The 19,358-nt window shown below is 35.1% G+C and overlaps 1 protein-coding gene across 4 annotated transcripts in view; it reads right to left on the bottom strand.

Moving 5' to 3' along the window:
• The window catches only part of PLS1 (plastin 1), a 106,685-nt gene that overhangs the window by 10,073 nt on the left and 77,254 nt on the right, over window positions 1-19,358 (bottom strand). For all 4 annotated transcript variants that reach the window (XM_060011369.1, XM_060011370.1, XM_060011371.1 and 1 more), the window contains 5 exons: window positions 18,418-18,513; window positions 15,510-15,705; window positions 10,519-10,597; window positions 7,304-7,418; window positions 110-243 (listed from right to left, as the gene is read on the bottom strand). In XM_060011369.1, coding sequence (XP_059867352.1) covers window positions 110-243; window positions 7,304-7,418; window positions 10,519-10,597; window positions 15,510-15,705; window positions 18,418-18,513 — 620 coding nt within the window. The remainder of the gene's footprint in view (window positions 1-109; window positions 244-7,303; window positions 7,419-10,518; window positions 10,598-15,509; window positions 15,706-18,417; window positions 18,514-19,358) is intronic.

Genomic DNA, 19,358 nt, shown 5'->3' with positions numbered 1-19,358 from the left:
CATTGTATGTTTCTTCTGTGTTTGCTATTCTTCAAAAATAGCTAAAGTTTTAGTTCAGTGACTTGTTGAAGGAGACTGACAGTGATGTCACAAACAAACCAGCCTTTACCTTCTCATCAGCTGCCACACCAATGCCAGAGTAAGTGTGGAATTCCCTTCATTTAAGTCCTGCCCAGCAATGCCAACCAAGGAGAATTTGGCCTTATTCTTCCCAAGTTCCACTGCATAGTTACAGTTTTCGATCTGTAAATAATAGTAAAGTTTTGGTATAAAACAGATTTTTTAATATATTTCTTAAATATGCCAGCCTAGTTCAGTCATCTGAAAAATAATTATGACACTGAAAATTTGTATGACAGAATTTCATCTCCTAATAACCAGTGAAATTAAGGAAATAACTATTCCCATTTTATAGTTGAACATATCAAAGCACTGAGGGGTTAAGCTAGATAGAGAAACAACTGGCTGAAAAGTTTAAAGATCCTCTCTTACTCTAAAAAGTCTTGACTGTCCAAGATTACACAGCTGATTAGTGGCAAATCTGAAAAACCCAGTTTTCTGCATTCCATCAATAGAGGTAATCAATGTTGTTTTGTCTATATTTAAAATTAAGGAATAGAGAAATTGTTTCATTAAGAATCTAACTTCATCTCCAATATTCTAGATCTCACTCATCCTTTAAAATTAAGCTTTTAGCCAATTTTCTTCATCAAAGGATTAAGCTTAACTGTATCATCTGCAGCCCTTGATGAACTGCCAATCATGGTTATCTTATAATGCTTATGTACCATCTTATATTTAGCATTTTATGAACTTTCTTTTGCCAACCATACATAAGCTCCTTTTAAAGGGCAACAACTATAAAGTGTACAAATCTGTATCATACTCTCCCCACCCCTAGCCCAGGACTCAGCACGGTGCCCTGTCTACAGTAAGAATCTGATGAATGAACACGAAGTAAATTATCTACCTAACTACTTCTTTCCAGTGGTATAAGTACAATTAAAAATTTTTTGTCTATCCTGGGCTCCACAGAAATTTATCATGCCCAGTCATCTAGTACTATACTTCTTACCTCAGAACATATATATATAAATGTGTGTATGTACATATATATACACACATACATATATATATTTACCTTTCCCCCAGTGAAATTGTAAGATCTCATAATATCACCAGTAATAAAAGGTGATTAAATATTTTTTTAGAATAAACATTTAGTTAAGAAAAACAGTATAACTGGTTTCTCCTGATTTTCTTTCCCAAGTTAGTTAAGGCCTCATTAAAAAACAAGTAAACCTGAGATACAAAGATACACTTCTTTCCAAGAAGAAAATATTTCCAGGAAAGGTGAGAAAAGGACCCCACAATAACAGAATTTGTACAAATTAATGGATACTGTACTTGCAAAAAGAGAATCCAAATTCCCAGAGGTCAGCCTGTTACAAATAAAAATGCAAGAAGATACTCTGAACCTGCTGTAATATCTGCCTGGTTCCCTTAATAAGTTAAATCAAATCTTTGATATGTATTCATTTTTTTTACATGCATGGGGATAATATTCCAAAATTCTCTTTCCTACTAGTCATTTAATATTATAGATTTAGTCTTCCAAATAGAAATATGCACATAATTTAAAAAATGAATTCCTAATTTATGGAAAATAGCAGAGCCCTGATTATGTAATAGTGTGAACAGGAGAGATAAAAACCAGCATATTGTCCACTGCCACTCATTTTAACAGGACAATTTTCTAGCAAATTGTAATAACCACTCATGTAAAATGTGTTTCAATGAAGGGCCATCTGTTTTATGGTTAGTGTGACCAAAGTTCCTGAGGGGAATGACGGTGAGAAAGGAGCTCAGGGTTAATAGTCTAGAGGGCTGAGATGATGTGACCAGCAATGAAAGAGAAACTGGAAATGGATGCTAGTGTTAAGGGAAAAGATATGTTCTACTTTTCGGCAACATTTGATTTCAAGTTTGGCAAAATACTTCTAAGATCTGGAGAGGTACCAAACTAGAGAAAGAGTAAGAAATTAGGTTCCTAGAGGTAACCATATTTATGGTAGTACTTAACACTCTAACAAGGGATCTGCTCCCTGAGGATGTAAATACAGAAAGTTAAGAGCATTAGGCCAAGAACTGAGCCTTGGAAATTCCTAGAGTTGTCGGGCTAAAAGTTTAAGACCCTGTGAAAGGTAAGAATGAATACAAAGCACGAAAAAATTGCAGAATATAGTCTCATAGAATTAATGGAAGAAATGATTACCAAGCACTTCAAAAGTGAGGCTTAGATCATTTGGAAAATGAGAAAAATTACATAATGGGATACAGAGTTCCAAGACAAAAGAAATGCTGAAGACATAATGAAGAAAGACTATTCACGTGGTGCAGCTTTGTGAACTTTACAAATGAAGCAAGTGACATCCGCTGATGAATGCCCGAAGTCCATAAAATAATTGCCTGGATACCATTTCATGAAAGTACTGCTGCTTTAATTTTAAAACATCTTGAACTTATTTCAGGCCTTGTGTTTCATTCTATAAATAGCTAGTATTTGCTGAAAGGAAGCATTCTACATATGATTGAGACATCTTATAATTAACGGAAAATTCCAGATATAATGTATGAGTGGTTCAGTTTTGTTTTCCTGTTACATGTAAATTGATACAGCCACTATGGAGAACAGTATGGAGGTTCCTTAAAAAACTAAAAATAGGGGCTTCCCTGGTGACGCAGTGGTTGAGAATCTGCCTGCTAATGCAGGGACCACAAGTTCGAGCCCTGGTCTGGGAGGATCCCACATGCCGCGGAGCAACTAGGCCCGTGAGCCACAACTACTGAGCCTGCGCGTCTGGAGCCTGTGCTCCGCAACAGGAGAGGCCGCGATAGTGAGAGGTCCGCACACTGCGATGAAGAGTGGCCCCTGCTTGCCGCAACTAGAGAAAGCCCTCTTACAGAAACGAAGACCCAACACAGCCCTAAATAAATAAATAAATTAATTAATTAAAAAAAAAACTAAAAATAGAAATACCATACGATCCAGCAATCCCACTACTGGGTATATACCCTGAGAAAACCATAATTCAAAAAGAGCCATACAGTGCTTCCCTGGTGGCGCAGAGGTTGAGAGTCCACCTGCCGATGCATGGGACACGGGTTCGTGCCCCGGTCCGGGAAGATCCCACATGCCGCGGAGCGGCTAGGCCCGTGAGCCATGTCCGCTGAGCCTGCGCGTCCGGAGCCTGTGCTCCGCAATAGGAGAGACCAGAACAGTGAGAGGCCCGCATAACGCAAAAAAAAAAAAAAAAAAAAAAGTCATACACAGGGAGATCAGCTCAGTGCTTTGTGACCACCTAGAGGGGTGGGATAGGGAGGGTGGGAGGGAGACGCAAGAGGGAGGAGATATGGGGATACAGGTATATGTATAGCTGATTAGCTTTGTTATAGAGCAGAAACTAACACACCACCGTAAAGCAGTTATACTCCAATAAAGACGTTAAAAAAAAAACAAACCTATGTGAAATTAGCTAACGAAATTTCCTGAATTCTACTCCCCTGAGAATTATGGGCATATCAAATAAAATATAAAACGTAGACAGTCCAACCACTAGAAATACTGAAAAATATGAATATATATATAAATCTCTTGTAATAATACTAGCCACTTAATTACTTTTAATATTATGATGCCTTTCTTTTCTGTCATTCTTTCAAGAAAACAGGGCTTTTTAAAAAATCTCGAAGCCTATAAATACATACATATTCTAGGGATCTGGAGGATCCCTAGATCCCTTTGTATGAAGTCCTTTTGGAATGCGTGTGTATGCGCATGCGTGTGTGCATGTGTGTGCATGTGTGTTTTAAACAAATTAGAATCATATGTATATATACAATTTTGTATCCTCATTTCCATGTCACTATTACTAAAACACTAAAAACGCTATTTTTTAATTTATACATTTTACTTCATTTTATGGGTGTATCCCAATTTATTACCCCTTTGTTGAACAACTAAGTTGTTTTCTTTTTTTTTGTTCTATAAACATTGCTATGATGAGCATTTTGGCACACAACTTCTTGTCTGACTTTCTGATTATTTCATCAGGATAGATAATAAGTGAAATTATTAAGTCAAAGGACTTTTTGAAGATTATTGATATGTATTACTAAACTGTTCTAGAAAGGTTACACGAATGAACACTCCCTCTAACACTGAATGCAGTGCAATCCAATTGTTTCTTATTTTAAATTGCGTTTCTTTATTGTGGGTGAAAAGTTTTTCATGTGTATATTATCCATCATTATTTCTTTTTCTGTGATTTTTTCACTCATATTGTTCACTCTCCCATTTTGCTATTACAATTTTAGTAATAGTAATCTAGCTTTAGTAACTGACTCATATGAACTATTTATACATTAAGGATATTAACCATTTGTCATTTTGTTGCAAATGTTTCCAAGTTTGTTTTTATTTGCTTTTTAATTTTGTTTATGGTGTTTATTTTTGCATACAGAAGTTTTAAATTTATATGTATCTACTGTATCAATTTTTTCCTTTGTAATTTATCACTCTAAGAGTAGATTATCACTCGCTTCTATTTTCTTAAAGTTTTATTAAATATTTACCCCTTTACTTTCATTCCATTGGAATTTATTTTGGTGGATGACACATGGTGAAAATTACTTTTTTCCCTAACAAAATAGTTAACCAGTTGTTCTGATATCATGTTTTGGACGATCCTTTCTTTTCCTACTGAATTTAGTAAGCACCTTGTCATATATTAAGTTCTTATATTTTACGATAGGTTTCTAGGCTACTCTATTTCATTCTATTCTTATATACCTATTAAACTATTTCAATTACTTCAGCTTTATAAGTTTTTTATATTTTCTCACAGCTCCTCCCTCAATATTCTTGGAAAATGTTCTTGATGATTTAGGCCTATTTCTTCTTCCAATGGAACTTTAGAATCACTTTATAAATCCCATCCCTCAACACACACAAACATACATACACACACACACACACACACACACACACACACACACACGCCCACATATACATAAGAGGAGACTTCTTCTAATTCTAACTGGAATTATTTTCCATCTGTAAGTTGATTTGCAAGAATTTTATGATATTTAGTCTTTCTATCCGGGAATATGGTTATATTTCCATTTATTCCACTAGAGATAGTTATTAAGTCATATGACTGCAGGTTGATTTCATAGTAGCCATATTGATAAGTTATAACAATTTGAGCCCATTAATTTGTATTTTATATTTAAATTATACACATCATTTATTTTATTTTATTTTATTATTTTTTTGGCTGTGCTACACGGCTTACAGGATCTCAGTACCCCAACCAGGGACTGAATCCAGGCCACGGCAGTGAAAACCCAGAATCCTAACCACTGTGCCACCAGGGAACTCCCATATACACATCATTTTAAATGAAAGGATAAAGTTAAATGAAAGATTCCATATATGTGCATTAGCATACAGTATTTGTTTTCCTCCTTCTGACTTACTTCACTCTGTATGACAGACTCTAGGTCCATCCACCTAATTACAAATAACTCAATTTTGTTCCTTTTTATGGCTGAGTAATATTCCATTGTATATATGTACCACATCTTCTTTATCCATTCATCTGTCGATGGACACTTAGGTTGCTTCCATGTCCTGGCTATTATAAATAGAGCTGCAATGAACACTGTGGTACATGTGTCTTTTTGAATTATGGTTTTCTCGGGGTATATGCCCAGTAGTGGGATTGCTGGGTCATATGGTAGTTCTATTTTTAGTTTTATAAGGAACCTCCATACTGTTCTCCATAGTGGCTGTATCAATTTACACTCCCACCAACAGTGCAGAAGGGTTCCCTTTTCTCCATATCCTCTCCAGTTAGTACTGATGAACCTAGTGGCAGGGCAGGAATAAAGACGCAGACGGAGAGAAAGGACTCGAGGACACAGTGGGGGAAGGGTAAGCTGCGATGAAGTGAGAGAGTGGCATGGACATATATACACTCCCAAATGTAAAATAGATAGCTGGTGGGAAGCAGCCGCATAGCACAGGGAGATCAGCTCGGTGCTTTGTGATGACCTAGAGGGGTGGGATAGAGAGAGTGGGAGAGAGGCTCAAGCAGGAGGGGATATGGGGATATATGTATACATATAGCTGATTCACTTTGTTGTACAGCAGAAACTAACACAACATTGTAAATCAATTATACTCCAATAAAGATATTTTAAAATAAATAATCTACTTCTTAAAAAAAAGTTAAATGAAAGTATAACAATTTTAAAGTCCTACATACTTTTACTTTATAAAGCAAATGAACCTGATATAGAAGGTAGAAAGGAAAAGTTGACTATTAAACCGGCAATTCAACAGAACAAGCAGGTACACCAAGGACACCACAGATCCCTTATGTGAGGAAGGAGAATATTGGAGACAAGCACTTCCTTTACCATTCATCTGCCAGCTATTCTCCCACCAACTGTAATCAAGTCACTCTCCTGCTCAAAAACGTTTCACGGCTTCCCAGTGCTTGCAGTTTAAAACCCAAACTCTTTAATCTGACATTCAAGACTCTCAACATCTGGCTTCAATTCAAATTTTTGGCATTCACACTCACTTCTTACCTATCAGAAACCTCTGCTATAGCCAAACTATTCTTCTTAATCGTCAGCCCCCTCTCCAGTCTCCTTCTGCCAAAATTCTATCCATTTCTCAGAGTATAACTCAAAACTACCTCCTGCATGAAGCCTCTGATAAGTGCAGCCTGTGGCTTTTTCTTTCTTAAAACTGATAATATTCACTTTTGCATACACTGTGCTGTAATGTAGTTATTTGCACACATATCTAATTTCTTTAGGGTTTCCTAAGGACCAACTCCATGCCTTTTACTATCTTATATCCTGGCATTGCACTGTACAGGTCATAGTTAATCGATAAATATTTGTTGAAAAATATTAACAAATAACCAGTAAAGATGGTCAAGTTCTGGTGATTATAAAATAGGAATTCATTTATGATACATCTCCAAGAACATTAAGTATTACAACTTGCTAAAGATAAAAACAGTTATATTAAGTATCTGACTGGGGGGGACTGCCTTCATCTTTCCAAACATTAAAGCTCACTTGTAAAAAGTCTATTAAGCTTAACACATTTTGGGTTGAATCTGTGGGGACAGACCACACTTTACTAAGCTTTATAAAACTCTAAATCCTCTGTTTTCTATCTGAACAATAAGAAAATATCCATGGTCATTATTTCATTCACCTTCTTCATGTTCCCTCCAAGAGCAGGATACGGAGGTTTGTTGACATGGCTCCAATCGACTGGCACGCGGATCATTTCGTAGAGCTGAAAGATGACTAAAGCATCTGCGAGGTCACTAAGACAGGAGGAAAAGAAAATGAAGGAGAAGGAAATGTTGGTACTACCTGATTCTATTAAGCACACTGGAGATGGGCTTATATCTATAAAAATACAACAGGGTCATTTAATGCTCAGAGAATGGCAGGCAGAACAGATCATTTGACCCAAAAATTCTAATCTAGGAATCTGTCCAAATTTTTTTTCATAAATGTTTACAAAGGTATATGTACAAGGATATTCACTCCCAGAGTATTTATTAATTTGCAAACAATCTAAAGGCCTGGCAGTAGGGGCTGTTGAATAAATTATCCATACCATGGACTCCTGGGTCACCATAAGACATAATAAGGTAGATCTCTAGGTACTAACATGAAAAGCTTTACACAACATATTACGTTTAAAAAAGAGGCAGAACACTGCGTACAGTTTATTATCTATTAAAAATATTTTCAAAATTAGTAGTATTTAAATACCTCTGTGTGATATGGACTGTTAATAGCAATTACCTCTGGTCAGGAGAAAAAGGAATATGGGAGGAGTAAAAAGGGATTATCATATTTTATTTTGTTCTACTTAACGTACATACTTCCTGAAGCTTGTGCAGTGAGAATGAGTTCATCTATTACTTATGTAGTACGGTTTTTAAAACTTTAAAAAAATAATTATATAAAAATTACAATAGCTACTCAGTAGGAAGCTGTTCATGTTAAATAGCGAGCATTAAGAGGAAGGAATTTATGAGCAAGTAGGCGTTATTGAAGTAAAAATACTACTACTCTGTATTCAGAAAAACACATTCTTCCAAGGTGCACAGAGTATGTCTATTGAGTCTGTTTTCAATTCTGTATGCTAAGGACATAATGCAACAGTGATTGATTTTTTTTAATTGCTAGCTCTGTGATTAATTACCTGACTTTTCTCCCTCAACAACTTGTTCATTGAGTTATGTTTTGCTAAGGTTCATATTAAAGTTGCTTTGCATCTCTGAGCACACACCATATGGCCGTGAAGGGGGCTGGGCCCTGTGCTGAGTGAAGGAGGGAGAAAGTCCTCCTTTGATGAAGGTAATCAAGAGCTAAGTTATCTATCAGCACATGGAGAACTTTGTATGAAAAATAAATCACTGAACTAGTTGTATAGGTTCTGAAATCTCACCTATTTCATGATTTTTTTCTTTTTTACTCTAAAGGAATTCATTCTTATTTCTATGTAGTATGGTTTATTACTCATGCCTTGCAAATAGGGAAGCTGATGTCCAGAGAGTTAAAATGATTTCCAGAGAATTTAAGATGTGTTCCAGAACCAACTTGTCATAGAAAAATTCTAGGACTAGTAGTTCTTAAAATATATTTAATAACCTGTTGAGAGGAGAGAATTTTCAGTTAAAATCAATCTAAATTTTTATTTTGCTTTGGTCTGGGTTTGGTGTAAGTAGGTGGGGAGCTAAAATCACTTAGAGGTGGGTTTAGAAATATGAGCCAGACACAAATTCATGGACACACAGCTCTGGTGCCAACTAGACCTCTGGTTATTGTTTTTCTATATCCCGATGGTTCTTTTTAAGGTTATGTTATTTTTGAGAATTTTCTGAATTCCCTTTCCCCCTCCAAAAATTACATACACCCAGAAGCCCTGTGCTAAGCAGTTCAGGATCTAAATAACTAAAAATAATCTTTAGCTAAAAAAATTTGGTCAATTCTTCTCCACTGTCAACCACAGAGAACTCTAGTGTTCCTGACATTTATGAAGTTACCATGAAGTTTCAACAAAGCCTAATGCCCTAGTTTTAAATTTATTTCTTAATTTAAAAAGAAAATACATGCTCATTGTAAAAAAAAAAAAACAAACCCATATTTAAGTTACTAAGTTTGAAAATAAAAGTGTCCTTACTACCCTACCCTCCTCTCTAGGTTGCATACAGTTTGGTATTCATCCCTCCAGATTTTTAAAAAATTCATATACACATATGTATATACTCAATTTTTAAATAATAATATCACGGTAGTCCTATTATTAGTTTCTCTCAATTATATATTATAGACATTCTTTCAAATGAGTCCATAAAGATCTAACCCCTTTTTACCTTCAGCATTTGAGTCCTTTACTGCCCTGCTACTGTAACAGCAGTTTCAGTCTAAATATGTATATCTCGTCATCTAGCTAGGATTTACACACTCCTATTAAAGACTTTATTCAATTCAGTCTGTCACATCAACGCTAGTTACCAGAATCAGGCAATACCGGTTTTAAAGACTATTTTGAATATACACCAAGAAATAACTGCACCATAAATCTCAGTTACCCAGTGAACGTGGTCTTTTGTGGCATTAATCTTCAGTTCATATTTTAAATAATAATGAGTTTCCTTGGTGTGTAAATTATTAATAGGTTTAGTTAATTAGACCTTTTTCCTAAAAAATATACGATTAGCTGAAGTTGAGTTCTTTTGCATTTTTAAGGCATGCTGGTAGATCTTATTATAAAGAGAGAAGGAAGGTTTCCTCTCATCTACACCTAGAAAGACACCTTGTTAGCACTACCAGAGAGCACAGGAAATGATTCAATAAAAATATTTTCTTAGTCCAACCAATGTTAATAACGTGTCATCATTTTTAAACAAGAAAGAACAAAATAAACAAGTACTCAGGGAAACCAAGTTATTTCTACAAATTAGAAAAAATATACTGAACAAATTACGGGACCGTTGAAGTTTTGGGCAAAAATAAATAGAAAGAATGTGAATTATAATGAAAAATACTGATAAAATGGTAAGAGCAATTTATAAAATATTACTGTTCTTCTAATCTGTTAAAGTTGAAATAATTTATTATTTCCCTGATTAGTAATTATTAAAAAGCAAGAGGAACTGATTATCTTTACTAAATTGGTTATTTATATCATCACAAATTATAACTAATATTATCATAATCTTATCTTTTCAAATAATACTTTTCTTTTAAAATCTAGTGTATTGCCAATCCCCAGCATTCTGAAACTCTAAATGTTGGCTAAAATTCTTGAGATTTTTAGAAAATGTTCTCATGTAAACATACCTACAATTTGAAACTAGAAAAGTTGGACCCTGGCCATAAAGCTGCATCTCATAAAATATTTACCTGTACAAATGATTAATGTATGGGTTGACTCCCAAGGAATTCATCCAGTTCCGAAATGTCCTCTCTTCCTTGCTTTCTCCTAGAGTAGACACAAGTTCACACTGATGATTCAGGACAAAAGAAATCAAGAACTATATTTTAAACCATTCTGGCAGGTACAAACTGGCCATACATACTTTGCCATGGTTCCTACGATACTACAATCTTTTTAGGGAGAAAAAATCTCTTACTGCCAAAGTCCTTGTTTTCCCTGTCTAGAAAGCCTCCATTTGCTTTCTAAATGTCTCCATCTAGAATCCCTTACTTGATGTCTGTGAATTACTGAGCCATGGGTTTCTCTGTTCAGAAAAGTAACGGATAAACTTATGTGGTCCTATCTGTAGTTAATGATTACATGCAAAAGGGATTGGCTAAAAATTAATAAAGCAGCCTTTCAGGGTAGCATTAGCACATTAAACAAAAATAGAAAAGCTGTACCTTCCCCAACGCAGTATCTCTAAATTTGTACAGATTATGGTTTTACACAGGAAAAGTGTCTGAGCACACAAACCTGCATTTTAATCAAACAGCAGTGAAGGGGAGAGGTAATATAAAAACAAGCAACGAGGGGCTATAACTATTTTACAGGCTTCCTGAGTTATTTTAGATTGTCCCTACTGAAAATACATAAGGGACACAGCCCCCATTCAGAGTGCGAAGACAAAGACACATTTCATCATGGTAAGTCACTAGACCTCAAAGATCACCTCAAGAACAAACTCCTGCAGGCACTATTATTGAACCTGTGATTACCTACGCTCCCTGAGCATTCCCTTCACAGCAGTGCTTACCCCATCCATAAGGGAAATGTGGACTCTGGTGTGCCACAAAGTGGGCAGAGAGAGATGGGGGCTCTTTTTGCCACGTCTGCTTTCTGGTCATCCCCTGGATTGCAGATTGTCCTAAGTGACCATCTATAAATATTACTGTTTCTTTTTCAGCCAAGTTAGGAGACAATGGAATGGCCTTGCCTACACCTCATCACCAGACTCTTGAAAATTTGAAACATTTACACTTCTCACCCCTTCTAAGCCATGGGCAAGTCCAGATCACCATCTGGACTTTGGCTCACGTGGGATCCCCAGGACAATTTGGCACATTTAACCACCTGAGCTCCAGGGGCCCAGTCCCTATGCAGTCATCCCTGCAGTCATCTTCAGACTGAGTGCCACACACAGTGTATACCTGCACACCCAGAACAGAAATCCAAACCTTGTAAAATCTAAAAGATTCTGTTTTTTTGTGCCGACTGGTCAGGAAATAATCTGCCCCCTGTATTTTCATGTGGTTTTCAATACCATTACCTAAAGGCTTTCCCAGAATCTGCTTTAATTCTTGCTCTGTTCAATTACATAGCCATATAATTTCTTGCTTAAATTTTGTTCCCTCTGGTCTGTAAAAGGTAACTGATCAGTCTGTTGTATCTGCCACTGCCATTTTATAATATATAACTGATATGAGAACCTTTTTAAAAAGAACCAAGTTAAACTAAATACTCCTAGAACCCACGCTTGCCTTGTTTTAGGAGTTATTAAATAGGTTCAAATTAACTGTCTGAACTTTCCTGGAAGTGACATAAATATAACCATACTATGATCAACAGCTTGATGCATGTGACTTGGGTTCACCTTTTAGGTGTTTCTCTTTTACATTCTATTATTTTGCTATGTATATACATTTTTTTCTGGTAATTAGAGAATTTTTCCATTATTTCCATCTAGGAAAATCCAAATTATGTTTTAAGATTACAAACATCGATAGTGTATAACAATCATTTAATTTTTACTTAAAGTAATATGCAATTTCTGCTGAACCTGATGATAAAAGACATTAAAGTTGTATTTTGACTGAGTTCTGAAACTATTACAAACTTCAGTGTTTCCTGTTTCTTCCTATTGTTCTAAACTAATTATATCATTATTTTAATTTTTGATACCTGGAAAGTAAAACAGATTTTACAAGTGAGCATTTGTTTATCTAATACCATTTCAAATTGTCTTGGTAAATAAATGCTAAAAGCCAGAAGCACTATGCATCTGCGCAAGAGCCATGGTAAAGCATTACAAAAACATATGTATTCCGGACTGGAAATGTTGTCTGGATTTCAGACAACTGAAGCCATCTTAGAAGTAAAATCTTAATTGCTGACATAAAAGAGAGAAAGAACTATAAAACATTCTTTTCACGTTCAGGGCCAAACTGACACTGCAATTGATAAAAGTTTCAGAGAAAATAACAAATATGTTAAAAGTAGGCTACTAAGAGGAAAGAAAAGGAACATATATTGAACACTCACTACATGTGCTAAGTGATGTATTAAGTGTTTTCCTCTTCCTGACCTGAACATTATTGAGCACATACTGTATGCTAAACTCATTCATTCATGAAAGGTCATTTTAACTTGCTCTGAAATTCTTCAAAATAAGTATTATTAGTCCTGTTTTATATATGAGAAAACCAAGGCTCACAAAGATCACTCAGTTATTAAATGGTGGTGCCGTGATTTGGACAAAGTCTAATTCCATGGTCTCTGTATTTTCTATCACCACAAATGAATTCTGAGATTGTCTATATGTAGCCCACATATTTGGGTCAATTTAATATAAAGATTTAATATTTAACTGGGCTTTTAATTTTCTTTAATTCCATACAGATAAAATTCTTTGCCAATGAGGACATACTAATATATGAATATGGGATGTGATACGGTCAAGCTTCAAATTTCACAAGGCTCTACGAAAACAAATGTACAGAGGAAAAAATTCCAATGACAGTCAAAGTCAAATTCATTTTTGGCAGATGTATCAGGACATACATATGTTCTACATAAAGATGACTGATAAATATTTCCCAAAGTATCTTTTTACATAAATAAAGTAAATACTAATGGAAATATTTAGCAATCCTATTCACACTGAAAAATTCCAAAAGCATGCTGAACACTAGCAAAAGAATTCAAACGTGACAAATAGGAGAGCGAGCAAGTTGGAAAAGGTATCTAGCAAGAGTTCAGTGACTATAAAAAGCAGATCATTTTTAATATGCCACTCTAAACAATGCCTTCTACTGTAAGACACAGAGGAATTTTGAAATTTCCCAGACCGAAAAAAACACAGCAGTCTCCCTTTTTAATTTTTTAAAAGTTCTAATCCCTCACCCTAAATTTCTCTGCTGAAAAATCAACATTTTTTAACCTATCTTACCTCTCAGTTACATATCTATGTAGAGAACACAATCTTTATTTTAGTGAACTTCTGAAAGAGTGAATTAATCATATTCCTCAAAGAACATATTTGTTAAACCTGAAACTTCTTTCATTAATCAAAAAGCTGTAATCATAAAGTGACCAGGACCTTGGAACTCTGGTTGTGGCAGTCAAAGAGAAAAAGATGATGAAGCTGATTTCTCACTCTGTCTTACTGGGGAAGAAGGGAAGAAGGTGGGTGATGTGGGAGAATGAACACTGCAGTATCAAGTTCTCCCCACCAGGAAGAATCCCCACCTGAGGACCAGCTTCTCCAAACCAGGGCGACCATGAAGACTATTTTAGGAGTGGCCCTAACCTCTGACAACTGCCACCATTGCTGCCACTGTTTTTACTCTTAGTTCTGGTACTAATGTGGGTTTTAGTATGCATGTGAGTGAGTGTGAGGTTGGCAGAAGAAAAGGAGAGAGGCTGAAACAGATAAGGAGAAAGAACTAGACACCGAGAATGTTTTTGTCATTATGATGATTCATATATTGTAAGCTTCAATGACATTTAGTAAATGTAATGTAGCTAAGTAATACAAAATGATCTATGTTATAGAATCTAAACAGATCCTGCCAAAGATTACTTGAGATAAAAACCCGCATAGCACAGGGAGATCAGCTCGGTGCTTTGTGACCACCTAGAGGGGTGGGGTGGGATAGGGAGGGTGGGAGAGAGGGAGACGCAAGAGGGAAGAGATATGGGAATATATGTGTATGTATAACTGATTCACTTTGTTATACAGCAGAAACTAACACACCATTGTAAAGCAATTATACTCCAATAAAGATGTTAAAAAAAAAAAGAATAAACTTTTAACTTAAAAAAAAAGATAAGTTTGTTTATTCACAGCAGAGGGATAAAGGCTTTACATCAAATCATGAAATCAGTTGTCAAAATTGATTTCTAATGTGTTAACAACTACACTATTCCATCATTATAGAAGGCAAATTAGGTGGAGAGTTTACATAATCAAGTCTTGCTCTGCTATCCTAATCAGGTTTCATTTGTGTTTCTTGCTTGTCATCATTCATTCTTTAGGCATATTAAGACAGAAAAAAAAAACACAACATGAACAATGCAAAAAATAAATATCAACCCAGACAGAAAGAATAAATGGTACTAATAAAAAGAACATTCAGAATGAATATATTTATAGAGTAGAGAAAAGTACTAAATACAGTACCTACATTAGGAGGGGTCAAATCTGCATTTCATGAAGCAAAACAGGAAAGTATTATAAATTATGAGACAGATAACAATAGCCCACACACAAGACAAGTAATGAATATTGTAAATTTTTTCATGTACACTAAACACATTAAAAAGAGAACAATACTGGAGTCAAACTGTAGCTTTCAAAGGAGAAAAAAGCTACAAATAATTATTTTTTCCAATAGCTATAATTCATTGTCCATATTGGTGGTGTAATTATGTTATGTGGTCATTTAAGAGAACGTTTTAAATGTATGATGGTTTTCACTAAACTCTTATGGAGAAATGACAGACATGTAAAATCTACCTCAGCATTCTCTTTTAACCAAAATGAAAAACGACTTTAAGTTGAACTTGTTAATGAATGCACATGCCTACACACAGTAAACTTCATCTCCCACCACAATCCCCTACCTCTGACAGTGAAGTAGGACAATACCACAAAAAGATACACACAGTGAATCAATTAAAGACAGAGAGAGCATACCTTCCAATAAATTCATATCGATGTCATTATTATCAGGCTTGTGTAGGCTTGGGTATGTGTTAAACAGATTAGCTACAAAAGCTAAATTAAGTTTAGGATTGCCTGAAACCACATCTGCAGGAGTAACAAACTGTCTGCAGCCCAGTTTATCTGCTTCCTGAAGCATGAATTCAGCACGCTTCAAGTCATTTTCCTCCTAAACAATGAAATAAAACAATGAAATGAAATAAAAATGTTCAAGATTAAACTTTTTACTGGCATAATTTTTAATTCATATACATATTTATAAGCAACTACTTTTCTGGAAATATATCAAATAATGGCTCAAAATAGGGTCAGAATGTGCAGGAATTCCAAATTAACTTCCCCATTTCTTTTAAATCGGTAAGAACAAGTCTCTGAGTTTTCTTGCTGGGATCAGTGGAATATTTCACCCTCATTGCTGAAGTACTCAACAAAACTCTCAAACATTGTATCAGTAAGCTTCAACTGGCTGAATTATAGGTAACTTGCTCAAGGCCATATACTAGAATGCTTTCTGGCTAAGAGGCTTAGCTATCTCACCCTTTCTACTCTGGTATTTCCAGTAGAAATACTTTTCTCAATGAAATTGAGAAATTCATTTTCTCAATGAAATTCTTTTCTCAATGAAAAACAAGCTGGGATACATATAAAAAATATTAAAGTCAGTAGGAACAGCACTTTTCACAATTGCAAAACCCTGGAAACAAACCAAATGCTTACCAACAGGAGAGCAGATGAAAACTGTGAAACTGTGTTATATTCACACAATGACATATAACAATATGAGTGACTCATTAATATGTTCAAAATAAGTATAGAAATTTAAGTATATGATAAATTTTATATGAAGTTAAAAAGTAAAATAAATTTTGTAGAAAACAAACTTATGGTTACCAGGGGATAAATAGGGGAGGGATAAATTGGGAGATTGGGATTGACATATACACACTACTATATATAAAATAGATAAGTAATAAGGACCTACTGTGTAGCACAGGGAACTCTACTCAATACTCTCTAATGGCCTATATGGTAAAAGAATCTTAAAAAAGAGTGGCTATATGTATAACTGATTCACTTTGTGGTACACCTGAAACTAACACAACATTGTAAATCAACTATACTCCAATAAAAAATTTTTTTTAAAGTAAAATAAATTTAATTTTTTAAGAAATACATTTGGTTGAAAGAAAACTATAGCAAAAGAAAGGCAAAAAACGATGAACATAAGATTCAAGATGGTGATTATCACATTAAGGGGACGCAGAGAGATGGCATAGGGAAGAACTACACAGCTAAATGTAAACTGATGTCAAAGTCTTAGCTTTCTTGTTGGATTGAGGGTTTGTATGAGCTTGTTACAATTTCAATACAAACAAACAACTACCAGACAAAAATAAATAAAAAGAGGGACATGCCTGGACCCACGATGAGAGTATATCATGACCAAGGATTATGACTTATCTAATTCTGTGCACCAGAGTTGTAAATAAAATGTAATTGAAATCAGAGAAAGCAATAGGTTCAATGCTATTAAACAGCAATAAAAAGCTCCTCAGGTAGACGTGAACAGATCACAATATGTGGACCTTACTTAGATCTTAATTCAGATAAATTATAAAAAGAAAACCTGACATTTATGAGGCAACAGGAAATGTCAACACTGACTAGTTATTTTGATATTACAGATTATTGTTAATTTTTTAGTTATGTACGGTATTATGGTTATATTTTTAAAGGGTCTTTATCTTTTAGAAGTACATATTGATGAAATGATACCATGTCTAGGATTTGCTTCAAAATAATATGGAAGAGGAAGCAAATAGGTAGGTGATAAATGAAGAAACAAGACTGACCATGAGTTGATAGTTGTTGAACTTGGGGGAGGAACACATGGTAGTTCAGTATATTAAGTTTGCCCACTTCTGAATAGGTTTGAAACTTTCTGTAAGTTTTTTTAACTTCCTAATTTTTGTACTCAAGCTAATTTGTAAATTTTGCAATACTGATTTTTAGATTTTATAATAATTTAAAATATAATTAATTAGTGATGACTCAAGTTGCCTTTAAAACTAAATACTCTGGATATTACACTTTAAGTACTTAATAGATTTTCATACAAACTATAATCTGACCATACTTTAAGGTTTCGATAGAACCACCCCGGGTACTTAGAACTTATGCTAAAAGAATGGGCTTCCTATAAAATGTGTTAGATGGGTCAGGATTTGTATCAGTTCTTCCTACACCATAAATACTAGGAATTGCCATTTTTTATTTTGTGTATTGTCAAATATAAGTTGGAAGAACTTATAATCAATTGCTTAGAAATCTAATAACAGCTTGTTGCTCCCTTTCCTTGTGCACAGCAGCAAAAGCACCCTGGTGTGTTCCAGTGATGTTGCACCAGGGAAATGTGAGTGTAGGGTTGATTCCACACATACTCAAGGTCAGAATTCTGCAATTCCCCTTCCTCACTCATGACAGCCAGATGGCTTAGCATGGAAATTTAGAGCCTAGGGCATGAAAAATAACTTCTGAAAAGCAAAGAGCCAAGGTTTAATGAAAGGCTGAGGACGCCACCAGGGAATGCTGCCTGAAGCGAACTGTACTCTAAATATGACTGTACTCGCTAGTCAAATTCATAGAGACGCAAAGTAGCATAGTGGTTACCAGGAGCTTGGGAGAGAGGGGAATGGGGAGTTATTGTTTAATGGATACAGACTTCACTATGTGATGAGGAAAAATTTTTGGAGAGGGATACTGGTGATGGTTGCATGTACTGCAAATGTAACGCCACTGAGCTGTACACGTAAAATTGTCATTTTTATGCTATGCATATTTTATCAAAATTTTTAAAAATTTTAATTAAAAACTTACTCACATTAAATCCTGAAAGGTCAATGGCAATGGCAGGTCCATCATCCCGGTCACCTTTAGGTGCAATCTGATTAAGCAGATGAAAATAGGCTCTTGAATCCTTTAAGGAAGGAAACAAAACAGAATTTTTCAAATGAATAAAATCATCATTGGATTTACGGGGAAAAGTACTCAAATTGAAGCAATTGTCCTCATCTCAAAGAATGGAATAATAACTTAGTAACCTTTACTTATTGCTTACAGGATCCTGAATGCACTATGCTGTTTCACCCTTGAGAGCTTCTAGCAACACTGTTTCCTAAACCTGGAAGGCCCTTCCTCACCTCTTTCATCTGTTTACACTCCTAAGGATCAGCATCAGTTAAGATTAGGGCCAAGTTTCCTTGACAAGTCTCTTCCAGTGGGGAGGGAAGTGTTTCAGGCTACTTTGGTTCAGAGACACACCTGAAGACCCCCTTTTGTCTACTGATTCCCTATGCCCTCTGATACTTTGGTTTCCTCTTAGCTGGTTATTGAGAAAGTGGAAGTAAGTATTAAACTGAACAAGCCCACAAGGGTCTCTAGTCTAGCAACAGATGTAATTCTCAGTCCAAATTAACAGACTGACATTCTCATTATAATCTAATCTATCCGTGGCATACAAAAAGGGAAACGATACTTTAATCTGCTAATGCTAGCATCTCTTTCCTCTCACAACCAGTTGTATTTCTTTTTAAAAGCCAATAAACCAGTTTTTTGGTTTTTTTTTAGTAAAAGATTTTGTGATTATAAGTGGGGGATCCACCTCACACAGAGAAATGCAAAAATTTCATTTTCTACACTGTGTGCTTGTGAATTAAACTTCAATTCAAATTTAAGTCTGTGATTGAAGTTCTTTTTTGTCTTTGTTTAAAAAATCACAGCCATAACACACACACACATACAAATTAAGTCTGAACTCCTTTT

Source organism: Delphinus delphis, chromosome 4 (genome assembly GCF_949987515.2).
Source record: "Delphinus delphis chromosome 4, mDelDel1.2, whole genome shotgun sequence".
NCBI lineage: Eukaryota > Metazoa > Chordata > Mammalia > Artiodactyla > Delphinidae > Delphinus > Delphinus delphis.
The sequence above is the reverse complement of the archived record's forward strand: the minus strand, read 5'-3'. Positions and strand labels throughout refer to the sequence as shown.